General features: G+C 39.4%; 1 protein-coding gene across 1 annotated transcript; it reads right to left on the bottom strand.

The window, feature by feature from the left end:
- Positions 1-2,569: 2,569 nt before the first annotated feature.
- Positions 2,570-6,567, bottom strand: hoxc11a (homeobox C11a). Its single transcript, XM_030350410.1, has 2 exons — positions 5,727-6,567; positions 2,570-3,571 (listed from the first exon to the last, which is right to left on the bottom strand). The coding sequence occupies exons 1-2, from the start codon at positions 6,544-6,546 to the stop codon at positions 3,339-3,341; spliced, it is 1,053 nt and encodes a 350-aa protein (XP_030206270.1). The 5' UTR covers positions 6,547-6,567; the 3' UTR covers positions 2,570-3,338.
- Between the last annotated feature and the right edge of the window lie 5,311 nt (positions 6,568-11,878).

Raw genomic sequence — 11,878 nt, 5'->3', positions numbered from 1 at the left:
TGCATGCCGGGCCGTGGTCAGTCGATCGTCGTGTATGCAGGCTACATTAATGGTAGAACAAATACTAAAATAAGTTAGAACATATAAAAAAGCTCAAATACAATTAATGCATAGAGTTGCTGCTTTGCTATATACTGCAGTCTAATCCGTCCCGTTTGAGATTTTTTTGTTCGTTGTATAAAACAACCATTGAGCATTGACAGAGCTTGATTCTAAAGAAGAAAATAAATAAACGCTAAATTCTCGACTGCCATTATATAATAATTAAATGTAGGCGTATAGCCTAAATTTGTTTGTGTGTGTGTGTGTGTGTGTGTGTGTGTGTGTGTGTGTGTGTGTGTGTGTGTGTGTGTGTGTGTGTGTGTGCGTGTGCGTGTGCGAGTGTGTGTGTGTGTGTGTGTGTGTGTGTGTGTGTGTGTGTGTGTGTGTGTGTGTGTGTGTGTGTGTGTGTGTGTACGTGTGTGTGTGTGTGTGTACGTGTGTGTGTCTGTGGTCTGTGTGTCGGAGTATGTGTGTGTTAGCATTAATAACTAATTTAAAAGGGCACAATTACACTCAGTGTGGGATTGGATTTCCATCCACAAATATCAAACAACAAATATCTGTGTTAGTTTTAGATTGGTTGTTAAAACGAATAACTTATATTTCAAGAATGGAAATATGTATTACAGCAGTATAGCATAAATCACATTGCATTATTGTTGAAATACTAAGAATCCGAATGAGCCCTATCGAATATCTTCAGTCAAACCGGCGATTGCGGATTGGCCTGACATTATACCTATCCTGTGATTTCCTGTTGGTATTTAAAAATCAAGAAGATGAAATAAAATGTTGTAAAACTGAGTAAATCTTTGCTCTCCATTTGAGAAGAAAGCGTCACATGCAGTGACGTTGGACGTTGGAGAAATTCATCAAATGATCCACGTCATCGGCCCAGGGCCAAGGTTGGTGGGCGTGACAAGAAAAGGCTCCTAGCCTTGATCTCGTCCAGCATGCATCCCGACCCTTTTGTCGAAACATCCCCTTTCCAGACCACAAAGTTCAGTGTACCAATTTGCGCAAGCGCGCACGGTAAAAGAATACTGCACAAAAAAAACAACATCTGCGCCGTCTTCAAACTGAACCGGAATCGAACCAAAAAAAGATTTGAAATTACACACATCTTTAGATTAAGCGGGATGGCTATGTTTATAAGATGTCTAAAGTGGAACTATATACATTTTACAGGGACTATAAAGGGTATTTACTGGGCGCACTAAAGCAGCAGAGTAACCTGCTGTAGTTTAATGTTTGGGTCAAAGTTGGTCTCTCTACACATTCCGTATTCTTTCTAAGTCTTTCTCATTGGTCCATTACTGAGCTGCACTCATTTCCGGGCTAGAGGGATTCTTGATTGCCCTTTATTGCGGCGGGTTAAAGGTGAAGGCCTTGACATTATGGAAGTTCAAAGACTACATTTAATTGTGAATTGCAGTTAATACACAAGTGCGATCATTACGTACAAATGTTCTTGAAGACATTTACACGCATAGTGAGACCACCAAACGCCCAAAAGTTATGTTTTAAAGTGTGTGCGTGTGTGTGTGTGTGTGTGTGTGTGTGTGTGTGTGTGTGTGTGTGTGTGTGTGTGTGTGTGTGTTGTGTGTGTGTGTGTGTGTGTGTGTGTGGGTGTGTGTGTGTGTGGTGTGTGTGTGTGTGTGTGTGTGTGTGTGTGTGTGTGTCAGAACATTTGCAATAAATAGACTACAAATTAGTATATCCGTTGAACTTGTTACTATCGCTTACCAAATAAACCAATTAGTCAGAGCTAACTTATGACCGGAAAAAGGCTTTAGGGTCATGTAAAACGAAATAAGTCGTTTCACAGGGTCCATTATTGGCTGACGGCGAACGGGGGAACACATCATTTGAAGCTGGTTTTTTTTTTTTTTTCATAGTCACGAGACTCTGCAAACAGGGATACACCAATGGTGGCCTTTGTGATATTCAAGGAGAATGGAGCTTGAAGTTGTAGACTACACGGGACGTGATGCTGTTGGAAAACACTCGGACATCCAGTTGTAGGCCTACTTGTTTAGGCTACTATTTACTGCGGAGTGAATGCCATTCCTCGAACAGACGGTGCAATTAAGAGAAAAAAATAGCCATTTAGTGCGGTCTTTATGGCAGTGTCTAGACTACAAGAGTGGCGATTCCATTTAGTGGGCACTAAAATAGGTTATCATTGCACGTTTTCCTTCATTTGTCTAAGCATATGCCTGCTACTATTGCATGAATTTGAATACTAAATCTTAATCTTAAATGAATTAATCGTGCAATGATGTCTAGGCCTAATATTTAAGGAGCCAACGCAAAACAATTGTAGGTATTTCCAATGCACCTCCAACCAAATCCACGGCAACAGCTGGACTGGTTTGAAAGTGGCAACTGAAACGCACCAGGTTAAATTGATTGCTAGCCTGGGCCTCTCTCTAAAAAGCCCGCTGCACCTCATCAACATGCACAGATCAAATGCAGTATTTGTAGCTATACGATATTATAAGAAAACACAAACACTATTCATTTGCCTATATATTTGTTTATTCCATATGTATTCTTATATTAATGATACACAGCCCGACAACATTTTCCTCTTCTCTGATCACAAAAGCACCAATGTTAAACGCTAATAATTTAATGGCTTGCATTAAGCTGTATCGTTGCAAGGGCAGTGTGATGGTGATATAGCAGCAGGGGGGCGGGGGGGATTGCCATTTTTACATCGACCCTATTTACAGAATGAGTGCATTTGCATAGGCTAATCTGTACATGGGATACTTTTTCACAGATTTAATCTCACAGTAATGAATGGCAACATACTGCCTGTAATGTCCTTATTGTCCATTATCTGGTAGAAAACATTATTTTTTAATAATATGCTATATACATATCACCAGAGGAGAGGAAAGGTTAGGCGTAACTCCGGCAGATAGGGGTCCAGGAGTATTTTTTTTTTCTATAATTGCCCTAAATGAAGAATAGAATAACACAAACAAAAAAATCATGGTAAATAGATGGTATACGATTATGGAAGACCAGTATTGGTAATAAAAAGTATAATCTTAAACCACCCATTGACCTCTCTGAGATAGAAATGTACCACCGCCCGTAGGTAAGAAAATGGCGACTTGTTCCATGCGGGCATAACAATTTAGACTGTCCTTTTTACATTGCACTGTTGGTATTATGGGCTTCATTTTAAATCTTGGTAATGCCCACAAACACAACTCAACGAGATAAGTATATTTCTATTTGTCACTGGTCAGGAGGACCATGACATTAAACGCAAATGCGGCTCACAATAAGGGATTCCCCGAGAAGTATTGCAGGCGGTCTCGGCTCAGCTTCTTTTCTTTCATTCTTCTATTCTGAAACCAGATTTTAACCTGTCGGTCGGTGAGGTTCAGCATTCGTGACAGCTGAAGCCGCTTTTCTTTGTTGATGTAAACGTTAAAGAAGAACTCCCGCTCCAGCTCTCGAATCTGAAATTTGGAGTAAGGGCATCTCTTCTTCCTTGTACGAGGGGTGCCTAAAGGAGATACATAGTATGAAGATCAGATTCTGTCATCTATTTGACGAACAATAACACAGTTGTAAACGAAAATCGGGTTGAGGTGGGAATTAGTATTTACATGCTGGCAAAACGGTGTGTGAAGGCCTGGGTAATTAAACTATTTCAGACAACATCAACGTGAAAAGTAACACAAGCCATCAGAAAAACAGCCATTACAGAGATGAATAACCGCATCCCTAAGAGGAACTGATATCCCCTTACAAGCTATAACGATGTGTTTGTTTGCTCAAGATACACAAAAATAAAAGTAAATAACCGCATGCATCAAGTGCCCTATATCTTCCGTGTATGGGGCACAGTAACGTGAGTAGTCCAACCACAATGCATAAGTTGGTACAATGCTCTCTTTGGCCTAGAATTCTAATATTGTTCACAACCTTATTTGAATGCACAATAGCAGTTTACATAAGTCAGAGGCATTTGTCTAATATGTACATATACGACAAAATTAGCAATGTTGGGTTATGTTGATAAAAGTATAACGAAGCTTGCTTTGTAGCATTCAATCGTAGCCTATTTCAACATAAAGCCCACGTAATGGAATCCTACTTCATACTCATCATCCAATTCAAATAATAATATCGTTGAATCATGCATAGATTGAAATGCAATGCAAGTACTGTAGTCAAATACCAACGAAATGTATAGCTTTTCAGTGGCAACAGAACAGCATAAACTGCTGTGCATTCTCCTGCATGATGTAGCATACATTCGATTGGCTACCTCATGCCTTGTTTTCCAACAGAATAAATGTCGAGAGAAGAAGGGTTAAGAAGTAAATAAATATATATTTTTATATATATATATAGCTAGATATATAGATCGATATGGAGACAGACAGATAGATAGATAGATAGATAGATAGATAGATAGATAGATAGATAGATAGATAGATAGATAGATAGATAGATAGATAGATAGATAGATAGATAGATAGATAGATAGATAGATAGATAGATAGATAGATAGATAGATAGATAGATAGATAGATAGATAGATAGATAGACAGACAGACAGACAGACAGACAGGCAGACAGACAGACAGACAGACAGACAGACAGACAGACAGACAGACAGACAGACAGACAGACAGACAGACAGACAGACAGACAGACAGACAGACAGACAGATAGATAGATAGATGGATGGATATCCAAATAGTAGATATATAGATAGATATGTAGATAGATAGATAGATAGATAGATAGATAGATAGATAGATAGATAGATAGATAGATAGATAGATAGATAGATAGATAGATAGATAGATAGATAGATAGATAGATAGATAGATAGATAGATAGATAGATAGATAGATAGATAGATAGATAGATAGATAGATAGATAGATAGATAGATAGATAGATAGATAGGTAGATAGATAGGTAGATAGATATGTAGATAGATATGTAGATAGATAGATAGATAGATAGATAGATAGATAGATAGATAGATAGACAGATAGACAGATAGACAGATAGACAGATAGACAGATAGACAGATAGACAGATAGATAGATAGATAGATAGATAGATAGATAGATAGATAGATAGATAGATAGATAGATAGATAGATAGATAGACAGATAGGTAGATAGATAGATAGATAGATAGATAGATAGATAGATAGATAGATAGATAGATAGATAGATAGATAGATAGATAGATAGATAGATAGACAGATAGATAATCTAGAGTTCATTTTTCTGTCAGTGTGTTATAATCCATAATCTATGGCAATTAACTGATACGTTTGTGCTAAGAGGAAATTCACAATACGCCAAAAGCAATGTTCTGCCCAATTGGTTTTAACTCTAGACAACCCAACAAGAAAAACCCTTAAAATCCCAACGCAAGTTCATGATCAAAGTTAGCATTTGTCACAATAGCGCGCTCTTTAAAATTTCACAGACTCTCACGATAGAGGAGTCTGTGTATAACATCCTTTTTTTCAAAGTGCTTTCCCATCGTAAAAATTCTTCTCGTTGGGAGAAAGAGCTTTGTAGGTTATAATAAAATCCTTTGAATGCTTATAAACTCCACATAAAATCTGACCGACAAAACACCGGGCTAGTCCCTTAACCTTTCCCCATTTACAGCGTCGGTACCTACTGGAGTGGCTGTTCTTGGTGCTGCTGCCTTCCTTGGTGACTGAAGAAGTACACGAGCCCGAAATTGTATGTTCCTCCTCATCTTCTCGCTCCTTTTCCTGGTCTCTGGCGCCGGGTAGAGAGGAGGGCTGCTGGGATTCCGTTTCCAGTTTACTCGCCTCGCCCTTTTGTAAACAATTGTCCGGCTGATTGTCCGCGCTGCAGTAAGCGGTTTCGAAGAAGCGATCGAAACCTTGAGGGAGGACATTGTTTTTCCCCACACCGGAGTAGAATCCAGCGGAGGGATGGTTGGAGCCTGGATGGTGATGGTGGTGGCTGTACACGCTCTCGTTCTTCATAAGCATTTCGGTCATGGTGGATGGTGGGAGACAGTCCCTATGCACCAAATCCTCTCCAGAATAGCACGGTGCATAATTGCTTCTGGGGTGCCATTTACTCGCAGGATCCAAGCCATATGAAACTTCCCGCACCGGTTGTACTTGAGAAAGATTTGTGGAATAAGGGTAGCTAATCTGCCGCGACGGGGCCTGTGGAAGAAACGAAGATACGGCGGAAAATTCGGGGACGTAGTAGGTGCAGCTGGGGAGGTAGATGTTAGACGCGCAGCCTGTCCTGTCACCAAACTCGGAAGTCCGGTCTTTACGCGACTGGGAACAGAAGTTGCCCAGATTCACCGAGTTAAACATCTTTCGCTCGTACTCTGTACTATAGATAGATGTTTTGGATTCGAACTGCAGAAGGGGAAAATTTGGGAAGGCGAGATGACGCGCAATCCGTCTAAGTCGCCCCGCAGACACGTGATCGAAAGTAGATATTGTCATATATCAGTTTGGAACAGTTGGATGTGTAGGAGTGGTTCGCTTAGGTAAGGTATACGAGGATCAAACGATTAATTTTCCGACACCAATGAAGTACCCTTCTAAAAAAAAAACGAGTTACAGATGCATGGTAGTTGGAAAGGAGCTCGACAATCATAGAAGTGGTCTGTGTTTCTGCTTACTGGCTAATAGGTTAGCAGAAGAGCTATAAGCCATTTATAGACTCTTCGTTGACTATATGCACAAAGATACACCCTTAAATAATACTAATCAGGATTTGCTGGTAAGATGAGTTGATATTAAAATAGTAATTTTCATGTTATTTTTCTATATTATGATGATTCTTATTGAACGGTGCTAGAGAGTTGCATATTATGGGACTAGTCGGACATGTATAATACCTATGTGATATTTTAACCATGCAACATTTAATAGTGAAGCCAAAGGCCTACTCAAACAAGTCTACTTTCCAAAATGTTTGGTTTTCATGGTCACTTACATTTCTTGTCAATTAATGTTACATTATTCAAGTATAATTACCAACAGATTAAGTCGGCCTATATATTTTTTATAGAAGGTTGGATTGCGTTATTTATACGTCAGTATACAAGACGATCCAAAACAATGAAATGATTATTGCATAATAGTGCCCATGGGTAAAAGTATATATACACTTCAATAGGTCAACCTTTATATTATTTCTGCCATTAAATGAAACGTCCAGTGGGCTTGAAGGCCATCATACAAAGAGCCGTGGCAACACAACCATTGTTTGTCGATTGAAGATGTTTAACTGATCTGTCAACTCCCATTTCCTTGACTTTGGACCATGATCTAATCCCTTGAAGGACAACTGCACGTTTCAAGGCCGTCGTTCGACTGGGAGTGGGGGAGCCTGAGCAGCGAGGCCCACGTCTTCTCAAATGAGCAACGGACGACTTCACAAGGAATAATGTCTAATCCTGAATCCACTGTTACCCTCACATGTTTACCTGCAGTGTTGATGCATCTTTTGTCCTGGTGTGGTAGAATAGGCTAACATTTACAATTGGGTAATTTGCAATGCTAATTTGCTAAGTGGGGGAACGATGAGATGTTTTTTAGTAATACGCTGGCCGGCGTTTTAAAACGCTTATTTGTTTGCGTTATGATAATTCCACAGGACTATTTGGACCATCGGTAAAGTTTTTTTTGTTGCGTAGAGCCTCGTCTAGGCCTGATGACAAAAGGTAGAGCATTCAGCATATTACAGTTGTTGATGTTGTTGAGGTCGATGGCTTATACCTTTTTTCAGTTTAGTCTAATACAATTGCAACTTATTAATCATAGCCCACTAACATGTTAAAGAGTTCATTCGTCAAATCAGGCGTATACCATGTACGCCTACCATATGAAATAAAAATCCTATTGGCAATACTTTCAGTTGATGTTTTTGTACATTTACAACGGTAATATGTATTTAATTTAACTAAATAATACAATTGAGTGCTATGTGCAGACTTTTATAAACGTGCTGATTCCAAATAAGAGGATAAAATACATAATTGTATGACATTTGGATAATAAGACAAAAATAGGCATCGTGCTGGTGTAAGAAAGTTGCCTGTACATAGGCTACTTTCAACATAATTAAAAAAAATTATGTTTGATAACTCATGATAGCAGAAATTAATCTATGGAAAGTGAGCAATCTTGATTAGGTTATTTTGGAAAGAAATTTGCGCACAAGAATCGTAGATTTTAAAAAATTGTAACGTTACCAGTTCATTTACAACAGGACAGACAAAAGGCTGTCCAATATGCGTGATGCATCCAAGTACAAAGAAAGCAGACAACTGTCCAGGCACAGCACTTGAATTTGACCACTAAATTCTCTACAACCACCATAAACCACAGCATCGCTATAGAAACGGTAAAGGCTTTTGTATTTGACGAAACAGGGTAAGAATGAGAGCATTTCAGTTGTAGAAACCCGAGTTACAATGTTACATGTGTTCGTTTTGTATACATTTTAGCCTATAACCAACTAAAGAGCTAGAGTAAGAATAAACCATTTCTAGCAAGATTCGAGAAAATAAATGTTTTGTTTCAAGGTAATTCCGGCTTTAATTGATATTAATTTAAACAGCTATCATATGATCATATGGGTCCAAGCAACAGTTAGTTACAGTTGCATAAGCGACATTTGTGTGTGTGTGTGTGTGTGTGTGTGTGTGTGTGTGTGTGTGTGTGTGTGTGTGTGTGTGTGTGTGTGTGTGTGTGTGTGTGTGTGTGTGTGTGTGTGTGTGTGTGTGTGTGTGTGTGTGTGTGGAGGGGGGGGGGGGGGGGGTGTTATGCACACACGATATACAAATATGTAGCAATATGAAATGTATTCTTGGCTGAGATTCTTGATCATCTGATCATCTGTCCATTAAATGGCTTCTCTTACTGCGGCTTTTGGCTAATCAAAATCGAGGTGGACAATTTCCGCCTCCTGACAATTTATCCATTGACAGCTCTCGCCAAGGAGCCGTCCAGTCAAAGTAAATGGTTTGCCACAATCGTTTGCTTCCTTAAGGGGATGCAGGGGGAACAGTAGCCAACAGGCCTCAAGCGGGGCTGTGTAACATGCCGTCTTGTTTCTATTCTACTGACAAAAGGCGTCAAGTTTAAGAGCAGGAGTTCGAAGCAGAAGTCTGCATTATTGCAAATATCTTGGAGGTCTTTAACGCCCCTGTTATAGGAAGCAGGCTTCGCGACCACGTCTGGGGAATTCCAAGCGATATGCCCCTAAAAGCACATTAGCCTACTCGAACGGTGAATGGGCCGGCTTCTGGATCAGTATATTATAAGTGACTTATTTCCGTGTTTTTTGGAATCGTTTGATCTGCTCAGATTTGCACTTGTAGTTCAATTATCAAACACCAATAGGCCTACATTAGCGGCATCAATAGCCTACATGATATTACCAAACAATAATAAACACAAGCACAAGCACACACATACACACGCACGCGCGCGCTTGCGCGCGCACACACACACACGCGCACACACAGACACACAGTGATACATGTGGTTTTACAAATATCTCAAAGCAAGCTGCTTCATATTAAAACAGCCTAAAGTCAGTGCTAAATGTGGGAAGCGCGTGTAATCATATTACTGTCCCCCCATGGCCCAGATACATTTAATTGGATGTAAGCCGGCCAGTAAACTTGGCTGCATGGGCTGCTAACATGTTCAAGGAACGCAGAATAACCTTGTTTTTACTGAGGTCCTGTGAGTGCAGCTAATAACAAGCGATTGTAGTTCTACGATTGTTTACAAGACAATGATGTCCATTGCAGAAGGCCATATTGTATTTCCCAACACAAAGATATAAATACTTACAAATAAGGTGTTAAAGGATTCCAATATGAATTTTAATGATGCTTTTCGACAGATTCTTCATATTTGTTTATATGTGGGTTGATTTGGCCTTATTCACATGTATATGCGTGACAATGTCTATTTGACACATGCATTGACTAAAGTATCGACTTCAGGTGCTGAAAAGTAGGCTTTAGTTATAGGCAGGAATAAATGCATTCAGGCCTTGCTTGCATAAAGAAATGGTTAACTGCAATATTTTGATTTTGGAAATATTTGCTATTGGAACATTTTTGTTTGCTTATAAATAGTACAGGTGTATACACACATAATTTACCAAGTTTGGAGGCAATCTGCGAAAATATTAATGTGTGTGGTTTCCAATATGTGTACCCTAACAAAAAACGAAATACGTGTAAATTAGTTAAAATGGTGAAATCTTTCCTTTCCTTTTATACATTCATTAGTTCTCAACACTAGTATATAGAATCGTTATGCCTTATCAGCAAGAAAAATTGCACATAAAATACGAAATGAACGCAGTTATATTCGAATTATTGCTTTTTGTCTACCACACCGAAAAAGTTTATTCTGACACATTTAACCATGAATTTATTTTCCTTTATCCATTATTATTTTCAATTTACACCACAATATAAAGCTACAATCCAACTAATTAGTTAGAACATGAAATAGGCCTATCCAATATAATAAAATGCAATCACAGTGCTATTACGGTTAGCTCAAATGTCAGCGTTCTATGAGGAAACTTAAATATTGTTTTATTTATTTTTACTAAACATATTATTTTGAATGAGACCTCTTAAATCATTTGAATGGTTTAATTTAATAACTTGACACGGATGGATCGAAGAGATTGGACTTCGATTTTTAGAATGCATTTCCATCGGTTTCTGAAATCCTCTTGACATAGCCGACTATGCAGTATAAATAGGATTATATATATGATATTCTCCAAAGCTGAGACTATATTACTTTAATGTAGCCTAGCCATTGACGATAGAAAGGAAAATATAGTTATTAGGAAGACGATGATTATTGGTAGCCTAACCCAATAAACATTTTCTTTGAGGTTAAACGGTCAATATGTGTCTTTACATAATGAAATGACTTCGAAATACTCTTTTCCTCATAACTATCCACATATTCTACGGTATAAAATGAGATACTACACCGTCCAATCAATATAGCCTATAACTAGGAAACAAGTATCTCATCTTTCAATGGCATGGATCTATTGCTTGTTAATTTTACACAATGCCGTCCGTTTCGCATATAACCATTGCGTCTCAGAATTAGATCAAAAGCATGGGCGCAGACACAAATAGTGCAGGAAGCCCAGACACGCACACGTAGGCACACGCACACTAACACACGCACAAACGCACACACACAGACACACACACATACACACACACAAACACAAACACACACACATACAAACAGACGCACAAACACACACCTACGCAAACACCCAAGCACACACACACACACGCGCGCACACACACACACACGCGCACACACACACGCACACACACACACACACACACACACACACACACACACACACACACACACACAGACACACACACACACACACACACACACACACACACACACACGCACACACACACACACACACACACACACACCCCCCCCCCCCCCCCCCCACACACACACACACAGAAAGAGATGGAGAGACTCGTCGGAAAAAAACATTGTTTTCCTTTTCAGCTCCATGCCATAAACGGTAGAGGGTTGGCCGGAGACCTAGACCACATGACACACAAGTTCTCTGCGAAGGGCACAGAGAAGCTCTCTGACCTCTGGGACAAGGAGACAGGCCACCATAAACGCATTTAGCCAGTCTCAAAGTCAAAAGTGTTCCAAGAGCAGTCAAAGGCGGTTTGAAAGACCTGCAAGGCCAAGTGAGATTGATCCAGTGTTACAACTCACATTTTTT

Source organism: Gadus morhua, chromosome 1 (genome assembly GCF_902167405.1).
Source record: "Gadus morhua chromosome 1, gadMor3.0, whole genome shotgun sequence".
Taxonomy (NCBI): domain Eukaryota; kingdom Metazoa; phylum Chordata; class Actinopteri; order Gadiformes; family Gadidae; genus Gadus; species Gadus morhua.
This window is presented reverse-complemented; position numbering and strand designations above follow the sequence as displayed.